Source organism: Pelodiscus sinensis, chromosome 16 (assembly GCF_049634645.1).
Source record: "Pelodiscus sinensis isolate JC-2024 chromosome 16, ASM4963464v1, whole genome shotgun sequence".
NCBI classification, from domain to species: domain Eukaryota; kingdom Metazoa; phylum Chordata; order Testudines; family Trionychidae; genus Pelodiscus; species Pelodiscus sinensis.
Window position 1 is genome coordinate 2,241,045 of NC_134726.1, and position 19,452 is coordinate 2,260,496.

The 19,452-nt window shown below is 63.6% G+C and overlaps 1 protein-coding gene across 7 annotated transcripts in view; it reads right to left on the reverse strand.

Moving 5' to 3' along the window:
* Positions 1–728: 728 nt before the first annotated feature.
* PRR35 (proline rich 35) overlaps positions 729–19,452 on the reverse strand; it is a 41,697-nt gene continuing 22,973 nt past the window's right edge. For 2 of the 7 annotated variants that reach the window (XM_075899053.1, XM_075899051.1), the window contains exons 2-3: positions 6,535–8,194; positions 729–4,274 (exon numbers count right to left, since the gene is read on the reverse strand). In XM_075899053.1, coding sequence (XP_075755168.1) covers positions 3,368–4,274; positions 6,535–8,108 — 2,481 coding nt within the window. In that variant the 5' untranslated portion in view covers positions 8,109–8,194 and the 3' untranslated portion in view covers positions 729–3,367. Of the gene's footprint in view, positions 4,275–6,534; positions 10,253–14,409; positions 16,385–19,452 lie in introns of those variants that run through there. The other 5 variants (XM_075899052.1, XM_075899048.1, XM_075899050.1 and 2 more) reach the window with 5 other exon arrangements.

Consider the following 19,452-nt stretch of genomic DNA (forward strand, 5'->3'; position numbering starts at 1 on the left):
TCTAAACACAAAGGTAAACACTTTCACCTTTTGAACTGGACCCCGGGCCGCTCCCCAGCCGCCCCCTGCGCCTTCCCCTGGGTTTCCATGGCGGCGGTGCTGTTCCCCGTGGTCCAGGGGCCTGGAGCAATGCACGGGGGGGGGGGAGGGGGGGCAGGACCCCGCAGGAGCTGCTCTGGATCCTGCCGCTGACTCAGCCTGCGACCTTGGCCAAGCCCCTTTGCCTCTGGTGCCTCAGTGCCAAGCAGTGCGGCAGGGACGCCGAGCGCCCCGCTCTCCTGCAGGGCTGAGGGAGGAGGGTGAAGATTCTGGTCCCCAAGCACTTCCCTTTTCCGGGGATTGATTTACCTCTGTGGTTCTGTTTGCCCCTGGGAGCCAGCTCCCCCGTCCTCCCTTCCCGGGGGCCGGCCCTCCCCCCGCGGCTCCCCCGTCCGCCCTTCCCGGGGGCCGGCCCTCCCCCCGCGGCTCCCCCGTCCGCCCTTCCCGGGGGCCGGCCCTCCCCCCGCGGCTCCCCCGTCCAGCCCTTCCCGGGGGCCGCCCCTCCCCCCGCGGCTCCCCCGTCCTCCCTTCCCGGGGGCCGTCCCTCCCCCCGCGGCTCCCCCGTACTCCCTTCCCGTGGGCCGGCCCTCCCCCCGAGGCTCCCCCGTCCTCCCTTCCCGGGGGCCGGCCCTCCCCCCGCGGCTCCCTCCGTGGCTCCAGAGATGCTGACAAAAGGCCTGAGAAATCTCTTACTTTTTAAGTCATTTTAATACTTTTACATTCTTAAAACTGTGACCAATAAATAAGATGTGACTAGCCTCTCCCCGTGCCCAGGCCCGCCCCTCCTCCATCAGCACCCGTCTTCTGCGGACAGACGTCGCCCGCCACGTAGCGATCGCTCCAGGGGTGTGTCTGTCGGCGGCTGACACCCACCGGCCAACAGCGCCGAGCGGGAGCCCGGGGCACTCCGGTGGGCTGGGCATGAGGCGTTACCCCTATTCAAGCAACATGCCAGCGGCCGGAGGGAGGCTCCGAAAGGCAGCATGGTCTAGTGGTCTGAACACGAGCCAGGGGTTCCTGAGTTCTGATCCCAGCTCTGTCGCTGCCTCGATGCTGGCGCGAGGCCGGGGTGGGCCTGTTCCTGCCTCCCTCGAAACCGGGGAGGGGGGCAAGCCCTTTGACAACAATCCCCACGTAGGGACCGACCGAGGCTCCAGGACCTCCCCTTTTCTCTGGCTCCTCTGGGCCGGCCAGGGCTCCAGGAGCGCAGTGAGCTCAATGGAGGCGGGGGCCTGGCCGGTGTCCGGGTGCCTCCTGCCGCACTGGCGGGGCCGAGGACAGGGTTGGGAGCGTGGGGAGGACAGGACAGCATGCGAAGGGTGTGGTGTGCCAGGAGAGCAACCACCTCTGGGGAGGAGCCCCCCCCGGCTCCAGTGGAAGGTCTGAGGGCTCGGTGCTGCCGTCGTGACTGGCCACGTGCCAGCAGGGGGGCCGATCAAGCTACCCTGCTCCTGCCCTCGGTACAGGGGTGCACGATCCGCCGCCAGCTTCGCGAGGGCCTAGGGGCGCGAGTCTGCACACCCCGCCTGTGAGGGGCACACAGCTGCTCCGTGCACTGAGCCCCAGCAAGACGGGACCTTCCAGCGAGCGTCTGACAGCTGTGCGGACGGAGAGTTCCTAGGGGCTGCTGCATCCAGGGCCTGGCATTGGCCGGCGTCCCCTAACAGAATCCTTGCCCCCCCTTGTGTCATGGCTGCTCGCCAGGCAGGACTGCACCGCGGATGCTCTGTGGCCCTGCAGCGAGCAGACAGCCGTCGCCACGGCCTCAGTGCTCTGCCCCGCTCCCCGCCGGCGGGCCCTCCGGCTCCTCGGATGCCCAGGAACTGCCCGGGGGCCTCTTCCCCCCGTCCGCAGGGCAGCAAAGCTCCCACGGCCCCCTCCCCTTGCCGAGCCGGGGCTGTCTCGTGCCAGGGTGGCTCTGCTCTGCGGCGAAGGTGCCTTCTCGGGAGCTTCTACTCCATCTTCTGCCTCTCAAGTCAACAGGGCCAGGCACGGCGAGACCCACTTAGGGGCGCTGGCCCAGCCAGCTGGAGCCGCGGCCCCCAGAGCGGCTGGAAGGCGGGAGAGGCCGTGGGGCCTGCCTGTGGAAGTCAGTGTGTAGCCAGCACTGGTTCCGGGGAGGACACTGCTTGGCGGGAGGCCAGGGGACCTCGGGGAAGCTGGGGTTTTCTGTCACAAGCCTGGGGGACACGGGGGTGATATCCAGGAGCTCCTGAACCGGAACGGGTCTCTGCAGGGGGGGTGTCCGTGCCCAACGCATTCTCCCTCAGTACCGCTGAGGAACGGGGAACCCTGGGAGCAGGCCGGGAAGCGCGCTGGGACCCTCCCTTCCAGCGAGGAGGAGACGGGAGGCAGGCGAAGTGCCAGGGCAGCGAGGGCCTTGCCCAAGCCAAGTCCCGGGGGGGGCTCTGCTGGCCGGGCCCAGCTGCTCGGCCCTGGAGCTGAGAGAGCTTCCCAGAGGGTCAGCCCAGGGCAGCAGGGACCAGCGGGCCAGCTGCAGTCTCTTTGCAATCCCTATACACAAAGGAGCCCTGCCCCCCAGCTCCCTGCCCCCCTTATTGTCCGGATCCATGTCCTGTGTAGAGAGGGGGGGCTCTTTAGTAACCCGCAGGGGCTCCAGGCAGTGGGGGGTGGCAGCCAGGCGAGCTGGGGCCCCACCAATGAAATGTCCAGGACGGAGGAGGGGATTCAGCGTGAGCCAGAGGGCGGCTGAGCTCAGGGGCACTGCTCACCAGATGCCGGCGCTGCGGGTGAGTTCCAGAGGGCAGAGGATGCCCCGCGGGAAGGGCTCAGGACCAGGCTCACGTGCTCGTTCTGCGGGGCAAGTGGAACCACGCCGTGAGGTTAATCCGGCTGGCTGCTCCCCACGGCTGCCCCTGGCAGCTGTCTGTTCTCAAAGGCGATGGCCCCAGGTCATTGCAGTCTCAGCTCTGTCCTGGGGGGCTCAGCGGGCCTGCGTCTGTCTCAGGTCCTCCATCTCGGGCCTCGCTGATTCACTGAAGCCCCCAGGGCCCTCCAGTCGGCCCAAAGGGAAACCTTGTCTGGCTGGCCGGGGAGGAGGAAGAGAGCGGAGCCCCTGCCCTGCCTCGCCGGCAGCCTGGCGTTCACGCGGGAGGGGCGGCAGGATGTGCGGAGCCCACGGGCGCCGTGCATAGTGGGGGGGTGAAGAAGGGATTGGTGTTTGCGCCGTATGGAGCCTGTCACGGGCAGTTAGAGCAAAGCGCTATGTGGCCTTGGTCTGGCACGAGGGGCTGGGAGGACGCGAGGCTGCCGGCGAAAGCCCAGCGCTCTGTGCAGGAGGCCCCCCCGTGGGATCACGGGTCTGCGCTCAGAGGGCTGTGGAGACGCCCGTGTCCGTCTCCCCGGGGAGGCCGCAGGAGAGGGAGCGCTGCACGGCCCGGCAGCCCGGCGGCCTGTCCTCGGGTCCCGGGAGCTGAGAGCCTTGGGGGGCGCTGGCTCGCCCGTCCGTGCAGAGCAGCACACTGGAGTCGGCTTCGCACTTGGTGGTGCGGCTGTAGTAGGGCTCCATGACGTGGCGGAGCTCCGGGGGCACGCCGAGGGGCAGCAGCTCGGCTTTGAGCACGGTGCCCCGGTGGGCCTCGGAGGGCGACGCCCGGAGGTTCTCCGACCGGCTCATCTTGATCAGCAGGTCAATGGTCTTGTTCTCGCCATCCAGAGGGCAGTTTGGCCTCCCGTCCCCCTCCCCGGCTTTGCTGGCTGCCAAGCACCTGCTGACGGCCCCTTGCTGTCTGCACGGGAGCCTCTCGTCTCCGAGGCTGGCCTTGCAGGGCTCTTTCTTGGCCTGCTCCAGGCTCTCTGGGGGCCTTTTCACCGACAGGTCCAGGGGGCCTTCGTGGGGCTTGGTGGCTTTCTCCAGCGCCTGGTGGATGTGATAGAGCTCCCTTCGGATTTTGACCAGCTGTTCTCTCAGCTGCTTCTGCCCAGGGGTGTCCTCCTTTGCCAAGTCAGAGAGTTTCTTCTCCACCTCCTGGTACTCCTCCAAGGCTTTGGACAGGTCCCCGATGAGCACCGTGGTGGCCGCTGCATCTCTTGTGCTGGGGAGAGCCCCGGGCACGCCGTCCAGCTTGCACAGGGAAGGGTCAGCGGCAGCGATCACGGGGGACAGAACGTCGGGACCACGGGTCTTCTCCTGGTCGTCAGGCGCGCAAGCGTGAACGCCCGTGTGCCAGTGGTGCAGGGACCTGGGGAGCTGGGCGGGGGCGGCTCTCCAGCCACTGGCGGGAAAAGGGAAGGAGACAAAAGCAGAAATCGTCACTGGACAGAGAAGCCATTTACCACTGACTAGCTGCTTGGCCCTGGGCATGTCACTTCGGCCAGCCTTTCCTAAAGCGCCTGCTAGCTCTGGGGCCCGTCCCCTGGGGCCCGCCCTAGGCCCTGGGCTGGGTTCGGAGCGGGGCCCAGCACCTCGACGCTAGCGGAAGTCAGTGGGCGTTTCACGCCCACGCCCTGAACCAATGTCTGTCTGCTCAGACCTCGGGAAGGGTGGGAAGACCCGGGGGGACGGGAGTACCCAGGGGGAGGGGTGTCTTGTGGGAGGACCTGGAGGGAGGGGAGGACCCGGGGGGAGGGGTGTCTGGTGGGAGGACCCGGGGGCAGGGGAGGACCCGGGGGGAGGGGAGGACCCGGGGGCAGGGGAGGACCCGGGGGGAGGGGTGTCTGGTGGGAGGACCCGGGGGCAGGGGAGGACCCGGGGGAGAGGGGAGGACCCGGGGGGAGGGATGTCTGGTGGGAGGACCCGGGGGCAGGGGAGGACCCGGGGGAGAGGGGAGGACCCGGGGGGAGGGGTGTCTGGTGGGAGCACACATGGGGGAGGGGAGAACCCGGGGGGAGGGGTGTCTGGTGGGAGGACCCGGAGAGAGGGGAGGACCCGGGAGGAGGGGTGTCTGGTGGGAGGACCCAGAGGGACGGGAGGACCCGGGGGGAGGGGTGTCTGGTGGGAGGACCCGGAGGGAGGGGAGGACCCGGGGGGAGGGGTGTCTGGTGGGAGGACCCGGGGGGAGGGGTGTCTGGTGGGAGGACCCGGGGGGAGGGGAGGACCCGGGGGGAGGGGTGTCTGGTGGGAGGACCTGGGGGCAGGGGAGGACCCGGGGGGAGGGGTGTCTGGTGGGAGGACCCGGAGGGAGGGGAGGACCCAGGGGGAGGGGTGTCTGGTGGGAGGACCCGGGGGGAGGGGAGGACCTGGGGGGAGGGGTGTCTGGTGGGAGGACCCGGAGCGAGGGGAGGACCCGGGGGGAGGGGTGTCTGGTGGTAGGACCCGGGGGCAAGGGAGGACCTGGGGGGAGGGGTGTCTGGTGGGAGGACCCGGGGGCAGGGGAGGACCCGGGGGGAGGGGAGGGCCCGGGAGAAGGGGTGTCTGGTGGGAGGACCCGGGGGCAGGGGAGGACCTGGGGGCAGGGGAGGACCCGGGGGGAGGGGAGGACCCGGGGGGAGGGGTGTCTGGTGGGAGGACCCGGGGGCAGGGGAGGACCCGGGGGGAGGGGAGTCTGGTGGGAGGACCTGGGGGCAGGGGAGGACCTGGGGGCAGGGGAGGACCCGGGGAGAGGGGTGTCAGGTGGGAGGACCCGGGGGCAGGGGAGGACCCGGGGGGAGGGGTGTCTGGTGGGAGGACCCGGGGGCAGGGGAGGACCCGGGGGGAGGGGTGTCTGGTGGGAGGACCTGGGGGCAGGGGTGTCTGGTGGGAGGACCCGGGGGGAGGGGAGGACCCGGGGGCAGGGGAGGACCCGGGGGGAGGGGTGTCTGGTGGGAGGACCCGGGGGGAGGGGAGGACCCGGGGGCAGGGGAGGACCCGGGGGGAGGGGTGTCTGGTGGGAGGACCTGGGGGCAGGGGAGGACCCGGGGGGAGGGGTGTCTGGTGGGAGGACCCGGGGGCAGGGGAGGACCCGGGGGGAGGGGTGTCTGGTGGGAGGACCCGGGGGCAGGGGAGGACCCGGGGGCAGGGGAGGACCCGGGGGGAGGGGTGTCTGGTGGGAGGACCCGGGGGGAGGGGAGGACCCGGGGGCAGGGGAGGACCCGGGGGGAGGGGAGGACCCGGGGGCAGGGGAGGACCCGGGGGGAGGGGTGTCTGGTGGGAGGACACCCGGGTCTGCCCTGGGGGACAAAGCCGACCTAGGGCTGCATCTGCAGCGAGGAGACAGGCGTCGCTGGCGCCGACGTCCCTCCCGTGGCATTGCTGGCGGGTGGGGAAGGAGAGCTCTGCCCTCCGAAGCGCCGCCCCAGGCCAGTGGCAGAGCTGGGACGGGAGCCCAGACATTGTGGCCCCCAGCAGGGGGCTCAGTTTGCTCCCCTGCTCTGTGCACCTGGCACAGCGAGGCCCTGGAGCCTTCCTCCCGCGTCCTGCTGGTCACCAGCCTTTTCCGTGCAGGACGCGGGCTAGAGGGGCCGGCGACGGGGACAGAGTGGGAAAGGGGGGGCGGGGCGGCTGCAGCCCTCGACTGCCTGGCAGGCGGGGGGATACTAGCCAGGGAGACGCCCTACCTGGCCTGGCAGCCTAGTTTTCCAGGCACCAGCGTTTCAGCTCCCAGGGACTCGGGTCCATTCCCGGGAAACTTCCTCTTCAGGGAGCGGGCTGGGGCGCCCGTGTTCTCCGGGCAGGCGGCCACCGGTATCTCCGCCTTCCTGATGCTGCTGGGGAGAAGGGCTCCCTCTTTTATCCCCACCAGGTGCCGGCAGATGTCGGACGCTGGCCTGCCGCGGGGGCCGCCGATGCCCAGGGCTGAGTCGCTCTCCTTTTCCTGGGCCAGCCATTTCTCCTCCTCCTCCGGGAGCTGCACGGCTTTGTGGCCGGGGTCGGGAGATGGCTCCTCCCTGCCCCCTTTCGCCCACGGGAGACTTGCCTTCAGCACCGGCACCTTCAGCAGCCCTGCTTTTGGCGGCTCGCTGGGGGCTTGGGCAGGAGCGGGCACGGCAGCCGCGGCCGGAGGCTGGGCCTCCGCTTTGCCCGCCACGGCTTTGCTGTCGGCCGCGCCGAAGGCGTGTTCGAAGAGCAGGGGGTAGTAGAATCGCGGGAGGAAGGCCGATCGCTCAGGGGCCTGCAGGGGCTGGAAGTGGGCAGCGGGCGGGGGCATCAGCTGGGCGGTGGAGGCCAAGAAGGGCAGCTGGGCCAGGTGGGGGTGTGGGCTGGAGCTGCTGGCCACGGTGGGGCCGAGGTAGGAGAAGAGGCTGGGGCTCAGTGGGTAGTTGATGCCCAGCAGAGAGAGGTTGAGGCCCTGCGGCTCCTGGTAGTCCCCGTAGGCCGGAGGGGGGTAGCAGGGGATGATGTTGCCTTCGGCGCATGGTAAGGAGACTTCAGGGGGGCCCCTCCTTTGCCCGTTGGCCACCAGCTTCCACTGCTCCATGAGGATCCCGCCGCTTCCCAGGCACTTTTTTGGCCCCTTGCCGTGCTTTGGCTCCGTCTCCCTGCCCTTCGGGGCGTGGCTCTTCAGGGAGAAAACATCCGTGATGATGAAGTCGGGCTCAGCCTCTCGGCCGGGCTTGTCCCTGAACCCGAAGAGCAGGGAGTCCGGCTCGGCGGGGTCCCCAGGGCCACCCGTCTCCTTCCCTTTCTCCTGCTTCTCCCCTGCGTCCATCTCCCCCAGCAGCCCGGCCACGTCTTCGTCCTCCTCTTGGAACTGGCCGGCCTCTGTGGCCGCCGCTTCCGAGGGCCGGGCATCCGCCGCTGCCACTGCCCTGTCGCCTTCGCCGCCCCCCTCCGGGGCCTGCTGGGGATTAGCTCCCGCCGCAGCCGAGGAATCGCAGGCCTCTGGCTCGTCCCTTTTCCCGCGGAGCCGGGACGCCTCCGTGGCCTGCAGGAGGCGGATCTCGGGGTGTAGCAGGTTCCCCTTCTTGTAGGGCCAGTCGGACTCGATGAGCAGGGAGAGCGAGTTCTTGCACAGGCTGTACTTCATGTGGTTGTACAGGTGGGACTTCTCCATGCACGTGAAAGGGCACTGGAAGCACTTGTAGTTGTACGGCTTCCCCCAGGGCCGGGGGATGTAATGGGGCTTCTTGGGCTTGCGCTCCTTGTGCTTGTAGACGGACGACAGCTTGCAGCTCACCTCCTCCTTCGACATGGCTGCGGGGCCGGGCGCGGCGTGGGCAGTGCCCAGCCGCCTCGGGTCTGGCTGGTGAAGGTCACGGCCCGGAGCCGTCGCGCATCCTGCAAGAGGACAACACAGAGGAGTCAGAGCTAGTGCAGAGAAGGGCTCTGGCCAAAGGAGCCTGGTCTGCTCAGGGGAACGTGGCTTACACTGCGGGTGTCCGGCCGTTCCCATGCCCTGCCTCTGCTGCGGCAGACTCCTGGGTGACTGAGGGGCCACGGAAAGCAGCCAGATTGCCACGCTAGTCCTGCACACGGCACTGGCTCAAACTCATCTCTGGGGCAGCTCCTTTGACGTCAATGGAGGATGGATTTGACCTAGTCACCTTACCGTCGCCTTCATGGACTCAGAGGTAAAAGCATCATGAAAACTAGCTGGTCGAGCTGCGCGTAGATTAGCAACACGTCGCTCCTGGCTTGCTGTAACACAACACGTGTTTGTGAGACAACACAAGGGGACTTGGCAGACATACACCCCCTGGAGCAGGGATCGCCGGCAGCCCTTGCAATTTTGGCTCAGAAATGTAAAGTGAGCTCAGACAGTCTCAGCAAACAACACACGGACCATGTGCATGTACAACAGCGCATTTGCACACCCATTGTAACGTGAGATTGGAGCAGCCCAACGGTCCATCTAGCCCAAGGGCCTGGCTCTGACAGCGGCTAGTGCCAGGCACCCCAGAGGGAATGGACAGAACACGGCAATTTTGAGAGATCTAACCCCTGTCGTCCACCCTCAGCATCTGGCAGTTGGGGGTTTAAGCACACCCAGGGCATGGGGCTGCATCCCTGCCCATCTGGGCTAATAGCTATTGCTGGACCAGTCCTCCGGGGACTTTTCTAGTTCCTTTTTGACCCCAGTTATACTTTCTGGCCTTCCCGATATCCCCTGGCAAGGAGTTCCGCAGGCTGACAAGGCATTGTCAGAGGCGCTTTCTTTCCTTTGGCCTGTTCATTTCATGGGTTCACCCCCCGTTCCCGGGTTACTGGAAGGGGTCCAGTGACACTTTCCTATTCACTTTCTCCCCTCCCCTCATGCTTTTACCCGCCGCTATCCTGTGGGGGATTGGAGGGGCAGCCCTGGCCTGGCATGCCCGGTGCAGTTTGACCACACAGAGCTGTGCTGCAGGGGCCGTTTCTGAAAACGGTGCTCTCTAAAGTCCAGTTCACCGATTTCACACGCTGAAGTCCCAGTGGGGAGTCACGCCCCTCTCCCCCCGTCCTGCAGGACGGCTGTGCAAACCCCAGGAGCAGTCCTGCTGGCTGTGCTGTGGAGATCAAGCACCGCAGTGACGCTGCTCACAGCCACGCTGCCTTGCTCCTCAGCGAGGTGCCCGGCCAGTGCCTTTGGCACCTTCTCAGCAGCCAGCAGAGTGGGAGACACAAAACCAGCATCAGCACACGGAGCGGTGAAATTCCATCAGCTCCTCCGATTCCCACAGGGCTCTGCACACTCCAGGGCGGGTGCGCGGTCAGCCTCCGAGCCGCCCGCCTTCCCTTGTGCTGGGTTCCACACCGTCTGCTTTCCTTCCACTCACACCAGAAAATAAATCCCTCCCAGCGGCTCTGGGAAAGTCCCTTTTCCAAACGGCAGCAGATCTGTGTGTCTCGGGCTACCTGCTGCTCCGGCCTGAGTCCTCCCAGTCACGTAGCGGACCCCACACCATGGTGCCCACCGCCATTTTACAGAGGGGAGCTAAGACACGAAGAGGCAGGGTCTGCAGATGCCCTGAGGTCGATGCTCTAGTAAGGACCCATGAACTCGACCGTTGCCCCGCACTCCACGGGGCTGTGAGGAGTAAGGGAAGTCAACGGGAGCGTCCCTTCCATCCACCTCCTGCTGTGGAGATGCCTCAAATTCGAGGGAGGGTCTGTGGACCCCAGCGAGGCTGTTCTGGTGGCTGGGGTTGTGTTTCTAGGTCGACTTCCTCCCGTCGTGGGGACCTGGCCTGGGGGAGCTGCTTTGCCTTTGCTAAGAGCTGGATTGAGCGCGCCGCTCCCCTCGCAGATACCAAACACCGACTCGGCCTGCGTGGCCAACGGGAACCAGGGCCTAGATTTGCAAGAGTGGCCAGAGATTGTGTCCCTGGAAGGGGGCTGTCAGAGTGCTCAGCACCTGGCCTCGGATGCGCCAGACGACTGCCCCCTTTATCACTGGTCACGTATAGAGCCAGAGTCTGCCTGGGTCTCCTTGCCTGCCCCGGAGCCAGCCGCTGCAACAGGCTGGCTTCCATGACCCAAGTCTGGCAGTGACCATGGGGAAAGGGACCTTCTGCAGCGGGAAGCCCCCGGGACACCTAGTGAAACCAACTGGCTTGGCTTCCAGGGGCCCGATCCTGCCCCGGGACCACACAAGAGGCTGCTCCTGCCATGGGTGGGAGGCACCCGGGCTGCTCCGAAGGCAGATTTGACCCCCTGGTGGTGCAGAGGGAGGCAGAGCCCCCCAGCAGGAGCAGCTGCCTTCCTACCGGCGGCCACGGCCCGTGGGACCTGTCAGGCTCGTGGAGTCTGTGGCACGGGCGCGGGCTGCCGCACTCAGCGCCGCAAATGGGAGCCGGCGGCCCTGGGAGGAGGAGGAGGAAGCTGCTTCTCCAGGTTGCCAGGGACGCGAGCAGCCGGAGCCATTAGGAGACGCAATCTGCTCTGCTCCTGTCACTGGACCTTGAGGAGCCCTGTGGGGGGGATGGGAAAAGGGTTTGCAGCAGGAAACCTGCCCCTCCAAAGCGGCATTGGGACTCCCCTGCAAACCGGCCCCTGCTGAGGCGCTTCCTGAGGCACGTTCCTGGCCCGCACAGCACACAGGCCAGGCTGCGGCAATGGGAGCTTGCAGGCCGTCCTGGGACCCTGGGACGCCTGCTTCGCAGAGAGCGCTGCGTGCCTGCCAGGGCAGAATCATCCCTGTGGCTCCCTAAGGAGGCCTTTCCTTCCCTCCTTCCTCCCTGCTGCCACAGTTACAGAGGGGGATGTGACGGAGTGGGGGGCTGTCTGCTCTGGAACCCGGTGCCCCCTGTGTGGTGAGGTGAGATTCCCACTGACTCATCCACACGAGGTGATGTAGTGTCAGCTCCTTGCTGGTTGCTGTGCTTAGGCTGTGGATGACCCCTACCGGCCTCTGCCTGTGAGCACTGCCCAGCAGGTGGGCTGCCTAGGTCAGGGAGACAAGAACCCAACCGGTCAGACCGGTTGAGGGCAGCGAGGGAACTAAGGAAGTGAGTGTGCGGGGGAAGGGGCAGTTGCTGGCTGGAAACATGAAGGGAAGAGCCTTAGCTGAGGCCTGAGAGTCTAGGGGGGTGACAATGGACCCCCCTAATCCAGAGTTAATTGTATTAAATCAACTTGGTGAAAAAATTGTCCGAAAATGCCGATATTGATGGCTTGTACAAAAATGACTTGACATTTTTTTAAATTAAGACTTGAGACTCGACTTAGGACTTAACTCGAAAGTGACTTTAGGGACTCGAGACTTGACTTGAGACTTGAACTGTAGTGACTTGAGACTCGACTTGGACTTGACAATGATGATTTAAGACAACACTGCCCTAATCCAAGGGGGGGCTGAGGCATCCTGGCCCTAACTCCTGAAATTGCATCACGTCTATGCTGTGCTGTATCCCGGAGCAGCAATAAACCTTCTGTATTCTACTGGCTCGTGGAGTCTATTCTTGCTGCTACAGGGGTGCATGATCAGGGGACCCCCAACTCGTCATCACGGGGCGTTCCAGCTGATCGTTTGCACTGACAGCTGCTGCTCGCAATGGTCATGCCCCTCAGGTGAAGTTTCAACACAGGTGGGATTCATGCTCCCCCACCACTCGCCTCCTGGCCACCCTCCACTCCCAGTTGGTGCCGTCTATACGGTCTTTGGATGCGGGGCAGAATCTGCCCACCGCTTTTCCAGCACCCTGCTCGAATGGCAAGACCACCCGGGCACCCGGCAGGAAGGTGAGTCCCACTGACTCCTTCCCAGACATGGCGGCCATTCCCACAGCCACCTGGGCCAGAGGACTGGGCCTGCAGGGCGGACACGAGCAATGGCAGTAGATAGAGCCATAGGAAAACCACCTCCTGTTTTCACAGAGAGGAAGAGGTTTAAGGCTTAAGCAGAGACATCGCTGTCTGCAAAGCCAGGTTCCGTTCCTGGCTCCCCCCACCAGTCACTCCCTGGGACTTTGGGCAAATCCATCAACTTCTCCACCTGTCCCAGGGGCTAATAATCCCGGTCTAGCGCTCAGCGAGGAGCAGGCGGGGGCTAACGCAGGGACTCTTGTAAAGCACGTGGCTGCCTGAGACAGAAGCTGCCCTGGGTCAGAAGAAGACAAGTCAAAGAGAGGAGGAGGAGAAACGCAGACCATATAACAAGTTGCAAGCTTTCTGGGCTGTGGCTTGGTCCTTAACCTCTGGGTGTGAAGATCCACCCCTCTTTGTAACTCCACCTGTGCTGCCGTCTGAGAGAGTCACTGTGTGGCGAGCACAAGGCCGAGGGGTCAGGCATCGGGGGAGGAAAGCACCGTTCGGATTTCTCTGAGCTGTCCAGACCTCAGTGTGGGCTGGGAGCCCTGCGAGGCGGCACAGCGAGGGCGGCTGTTTCGGCTGCCACTCTTGCTTGCGCCTCAAATCACAGACACACGAGGCTGGACGGTGACTCCAGGCCACCAGAGGGAAGCAATCAGCAGCACCGCTGCTGGAGCAGGAGGGGCGTGTCCGACCCCGCCCCCCCGCTGCCTGAATGGCGGCTTTTCCCTGGCTTCCTCTGGGCTCCGGGTGTGCGGAGTGACTTTCAGCTGCCCTACACCCTCAGCTCGGCTGTGCTAGGCAGCTAGTGGAGGGGGTGGAGCCAAAGCTCTGCCCAATCCCCACCCACTTCCCCTCCCTTACTCACCACCAGCTTACTGCCCAGCCCCAGTTGTATAAAGGAGGGGCCTATAGGAACCTAAGGCCCCGGGGCCGGGTGTGGCCCCCAGCTTGCCTGGATCCAGCCCCCAGGCTAGAGGCTCCCTTGCGTTGGTTCTCCAGCCCCCTTGCCATCTCCCCCGAGGGCTGGAGCACACGAAATCTACTAGCCTGGCCCCCCAGGCTCTGGTGCACGAGGGGAATGTGCAGAATGTCTGTCTCCTCTCTCGGGGGCCGCCTCAGCGAGGGGTGGGGAGTGGGGGGTTTGCTTCTCACTTGTGTGCGGCCCCCGACTGACTTCTCTGTGGGTCAGCGGCCCCCAGCCTAGAAGAGGTCCCCAGCCCTGCCCTAGAGACAGGACGGCTGCTTAGCTCTGCGGGCATGTCTCTCCTGGAGCGTAGGGGTGGGGGGTTGCCCAGCTCTCCACGACAGCTGCCAAGTGGCGGGGTTCCCATTGCCTCCTGGGGCGCTGTGTCACTCCCAGGGGGTTCTCAAGCCAGCTGGGTGCCATTTAGGCACCTGAACGGACCACAGCTCGCAGCTGGCTGTTTCCCTGGCCCTAGCATGGGCGGAGCTGCAGGGCGGCCCCACCAGCTGGAATGGGGCACTACGTCATGATGAAAGACGGGATCGTGGCGAGCAATGAGACCTGGCCAGGGAAGATGTCACCCACAGATCTGTACAGCCCCGGCTCTACACATTCCGTCAGGGACCAAAAGCGGGAATGGGGGCAGATAGCCCCCTGTGACGTAGTGGGGGTACTTGCTGGGCTGTGGTGACCCCTGCTATCTGGAGCAAGACCCAGCAGGGAAAACCTCGCTAGGCAGAGGTAATGCCAAACTTGTTGAACCAGGGGCCAGACACCCCCCATGGAGAGGAACAAAGGAAGGTGGATGCTGCCCTGGCTGGGGGGCAGGGCTGGAAGTTAGTTAGTTGGTTGCTGGCTGTCTGAGGGCATGGAGGAGAGCCTAGGGGAAGGGGCTGGAGTTTAGGGGCCCAGTCTCCCCCATCTCAAGGGGGCCTGAGGCAGCCTAGCCCAGCTCTGTGACCAGATTCCATCTGTGCTGTGCTGTATCCTGGAGAGGCAATAAACTTCCTCTATTCCACCGGCTGGTGCAGTCTGTTTGTGCCATTTTGGGGTGCAGGAGACGGGGGACCCCCAACGCGCCGTCACACCCCCCGAGCCAGGCACCTGGCACCCCCTCCAGTGCAGCCTCCCCTCCACCAGGACCAGAGCCAGCACCAGGCAGAAGCAGGCTACTCAATTGGTTAAGGCCCCGAGCAGATCATGTGGTCTCATTGCTAGTTATAAGAACCTGCCTATGCGGTGGGGGGGGGGGGGGGGGGGGGTTTCCAAGGGCCCTGTCCGTAGGGCCCACACTTACCGGTTTGTGTTTTCCAGCCATCCACTTGGCAGTGAACGCTGCATTACTCACCGTTCTGACCTGCCTTTCAGGCCTGGTGTATGGTAGGAACCCTGAGAGAGAAGCAACCGTTGCCAGTGGCTGAAAACATGCAGGGCAGCCGGAGCTTTACTTTAGAAGGATAAAAATATTAAATTCTTTGGTCAGGCCACAGTTTCCAAAGTGAAAATCACCACTTGACTCCAGCGAGAGAAGGAAGGAGGGACTGGCTTCCAGGGGTCTAAGCCCCAAGCATTTTCACAGTGGCATCCAAAGAGCCAGCTCATTTTGCCATCAGATCTGTGCGTGCAAATGTCTGGTCCTTGCACATCTGGCGCTACGGGGACACTCACATTAACACACAAAATGCACCTGAGCTGCACTGATGGTTCTGGGCTGTGAGTCTCATACGATGCTTGTGATCGCCTGAGATTTATATTGTCAGCAGATTGTAATTTTGTTGATCGCACTTCCAATTGTAGGTCCTAGTTAGAAACCAAGGCCCTATCCTGCTCGCAGTTACATGGCTGGAGACACTGAGTTCCTCTTGAATGACACCCTTGTGTTCAGATCACAGCTGCGCCGTGTGCGTGTGGGCGGGTGGGCAGTGCCCTCAAAAGAACATTCATATTGCTGGGATTTTCGGCCTAAGAGATTTTGTGTTCCCAAACTCCAAGGTGCGTGAGCACTTAAATCTCTTGGGTTCCTTTGCAAAGCCCGCCGTGATATGGATGGGGCATGGGCCCGAGACTCCTCTCCTTCAGCCCCGCATTGTAACCCCGCTGCTCAGTGGCATTATTTCTGATTATACGGGTGTCGCTGTGAGCAGACTCTTCATGTGTCCCCTGCCAACACGCCTGAGATCCATTTTGTCCTGTTCTAGGGCAAGGAGAGCTGCAGCGGGGGCGGGGGAGTCACAGTCCAGCTGGAGGACGCAGTGTGTTTGCAGGTCAGTTGCACAAACATTTGCTGTTTATATGCCAGAGGCGGCTGCAGAAATATTTGCTGGAGACTGGAACGGGTTGTTCCATTTCTGTGCGTTGGTTCCTGCAGCACACCCTTTGCCCCTCTGCCCCGGGAAGGGCTGTCTGCGGAAGGGCAGCTAGTTGGAGGCAGGAGAGAGGCAGGGGCTTGCCTGCAAACCCCTGTCCCTCTCTGAACTCCCCCTTTTGCCCTCCTCGGAACAGCCGGGAGAGAGCAAAAGGCGGAAGCCTGGAGACAGAGGGTGAGCGTGAGAAATGGAGCGTGTGAGCAAGAGCAGGCAACAGTGCCCAGATGGAGAGAGAACAGCCCCGGGAGCCCGCGTGCTTTGGATCAGGCCCCCCGAGAAGAGGGGCCAGTGTTCGAGCTCCTGGTTTCAGAGCCGTTCTTGCACTCGCAGATCCGTGTGGTCTGCTGCATTTCTCCACCTGCCACAACGTGTTACTTCCACTGGGCTGCCAGACAAGGCGTTACGGGGACGTGCCTGGGGGGCAGGACCACAGCAGGGACTTTGCACCTGTGCCTGGGAATTACGCTACCCTGCATCCTCCACCAGGAGCAGCCCAGGGAGGCGGGTGGACAGACAAGGGGCAGGTCAGCAAGAGGCGGTGCAAGAACTGCTCAGAACCCAGGAGATCTGGCAGCACTGCCCTGAGGAGGTCAAGTATCATTTTCCAGAAGGGGAAACTGAGGCACGGGGGATGGCAGTGACTTGTCTAAGGTCACCCAGCAGCCAGCTCAAGTCAGGAATAGAACCCAGGACTCTGATGCCCAGGGTCCAGTGCCCTAGCCACTAGGAAACACTGCCTCACAACAAAGCAGTCCCACACAGGGGACCTAAGCAGCTGGATAAATCCCTGTAGTTTAGCAGACATGTAAGCCACTGGGGCCTGGCCACTAGGGCTCCTGACTCAGCCAGTGGCTCACTGTGTGATTTTGGGGAAGTCACTTAACCTGTCCCTTCCGGGGCTCTGTCAATGCAAACCAGCCCGGCAGCCCAGCTCGTGTCCCTTTGGTCTTTAAATTATACGCACTGGGCCCTCGGCTCGCCGCACCAGAGAGCCAGCTCGGGCGTGAGGACGGGGTCTGCGCGGGTGTCAGGGCTCTGCCCGGGAGAACGACGCGGCGTCGTGAAACCGCTGCTGGCTCTGATTTGTTTCCATTTGTCCAGCACCGTGCACAGTCGGACGCTGGCGCGGGTCTCCGACTGCGAGTGGAATAGGAACAGCGTTCCGCCTCGCTGCTGTAGCTCCCAGGCGCTTGTTCGGAATATCGGATAATTGTTTGGGGGGGAGGAACACCCCGCCCGGCGTTTCCCAGAGGGGAATTTTGCCTGTGCTTTCGGTGGGGCCAGGATTTCATCCTGAGACGTTTCTGGCTGGGCAGCACCAGGCACCTAACCCAGAATGGGATGGAGAAACACGAGTGATCGGGAAGAGCTCAGCCTGTTTCCCAGTGAGGGTGCAGGAGTTAAGTTCAGGCCGCCTGGATTCTCAGCCCTGTCAGCAGCTGGAGGGAATCACGGTCGTTCTGTGCCTCAGTTTCCCCATCTGTAAAAAGGCCATGTGGATCTCACCCTGCCTGGGGAGCGCTTTGGGCAGGCAGGCTGGGCCCAGCTGCAGGCCTCATGAATGTTTTGCAGAGGGTTTAGAGATTCTTCCTTGAAAAGCACCAAGGCCTGGAGAAGGGACTCGTTCGTCTGTTAACTCTTTACTGCTCTCCCAGGCACGTCTGCCACACTCCGCACCATCCTGCCCAGCCCTGTGCTGCCGTCGTAGGGCCCCCCCGTGCGCACTCCTCACAGGACACGCACGTCACTCTCCTTGGGACGTGCCCCAGTTTGCAGTTTGGGACCTGGCCCTGAAAAAGGATCACAGGCAAGAAGGAAGTGAGAGCAGGAGGTTTTCCGTAGCCCCAGCATTATGATTGCCGGGCGGGGAGGCAAACGCAATCACGTCTCCCCCAAGCAGCCTGCAGTCTGAATCACGATCTGAACCACAGGAACTAAAAGCGCTTCCCAAGCTACAAGCCGCAGCTGCTCCTGGCGATGGGCGTTCCACGGCCTGTCGCTCCATCCTGGCCCTGCCGCCTGGAACCACCCTGCGCAGGGCTCTCTGTTGCTTTCCCAGGTTGCTCGCCGCCCTTTGCCGCGCGGTTTGACTGGAACGGAACCAGAAGAACAGAGAGCGGGGGAGGGTTTTCTCCAGCTCATACAAATGCTGATCAATCCCAGCCATTTTTCCCATGGTGGGTGTGTTCGCCGCGGGGCCTGCGGTGGCTATTAGCAAATGCTGTGTCCCTGCTGTTTTCATAGCCGGGGGTTGCACCATTCAAGCTTTTAAGCGATAATTGTAGCGACACACCGAGGGTTATTGGCCATAAGAAAATGCCAATCGCTCCGATTAAGAGAGGACAATTTGGGCTGGCGGGGGCGGAGGGGTTGCCTGGCAAAGCAGATTTTTGCCTCTGGAGAGGAAGCCGCTCTGTTCTGTGCACCTCCAAAGGAACACTTTGCCCTAGAGGGCGGTCCGCCGGCGGATCCCATGGTGGGCATCCTTACTCAGCCTCCTCTAGACATCCCTGGAAAGTCTTTGCCCTTGTGGTTGGGAGCCCCGCCCTCGGCTCGCTCACAGCGTTGGAGCAGCTCTAGAGGGCATTAGAATAACGCTCCATTTGCACACAGAGTACATGGCCTTAGCCAGACACGGGCGGGATCACGTGATGCTCCCCTGCTCTCCTCACTCCCTCTGGGGCCCCCTGCGTTGGCCGCTGCCGGCCCACAGGACCAGGGCTCCTTCATTCTGCTCCCCGTCCCACTGAGATGAGGCCCATCCTCGTGCAGCCGGGCCCCGTGGCCCTGTGCTCCCGGAGCTGGTCGGGAAAGGGGGGTTTCTCTGTGGAAATGTTTGGAAAACCGGAAAACTAGAAACGTTTTCAGAGCCCAAAGCCGCCGGCCAGGACCCACGCTGCTCTGTTTTGTGGGCGCTTGGTTTCCCGGGAGAGCAATCAGCTGCTCTCCCTGAACTTACTGACTCGATTGGCCAGCACCTCTGCTACCTGGAGCATTTGCCTGGCAAAGGCTCGTTGATCTCCTTCAGGCTCCATCACCGCCCATGGGTGATTCCTGCTCCCGAGAGGGACTCACCCTCCTACCTGCCACAGCGGGTCAGTCCTGCTGGCGAGCTGCTGTCCTGCCCAGCCAGACGGAGCCGGCCGCCTCCGGAGTCCTTGCCAGGCCACATTTGTTCATGAAGCCTCGGGCGCTCCACACCCCCCGTGCTCGTCCCGGTACCCGGTCACCAGCCCGGATCTCGCCGAGGCATCTCGGCTCCCAGGCAGCATCTGCGGCCCAGGGGGACTGGTCGGCAGCTGTCTGCGTTTCCGTGGGACTGGAAATTCATGGGGCAAGGGGGGCCCATGTCTCATTTCAGGAGCTGCGCTTCTGAGCACGTTGTCCCCCAGGAATGAGGAATAACCCCGTCCTGATGCTCCTTCGCCCGCCCAGGCCCACCGCAGCATTTCTTAGCCCACGCGAAAACGAAACCAGCCCCTCGTTCTCGCTGCCGCTGCTCCGCGGCGGAGGCCACGCTGGAGCGCTGCTGGGAGCCACACACCTGGCCTTCCCCCGCCTTCCAGTCCCCCAGCAGAAGAGTCTACCTTGCTAGGTGGCACATTTAATGAGCTCACCAGCCACCTCATTACCTCCAGCTGTCTGATCCGGTTACTGCATTTTCCGTCGCGGCCCTTAGGGGGTGGCACATCCCATTACACAGGAGCTAGAACTTCTCCCCGGATTAAGCTGACCACAGGGACAAGGTCACAGTGGGAACACCTGGGTACCGCGGCTTCTGTTGTGGGGAGCTTGCTTTCCCGCGCCCACATGGCGGTGCGGCCGTGGGAGACTGCAGGCTGCCTGCGGCTGGACGCGTGGCTCTGGAGCAAAGCAGGCTCCAGCGGCGGGGATATCTAGACTGCACGCCTCTTCCGAAAAAGAGCGTCTAGACTACAATCCGTACTTTCGAGAAAACAAGCCGCTTTTTCCAA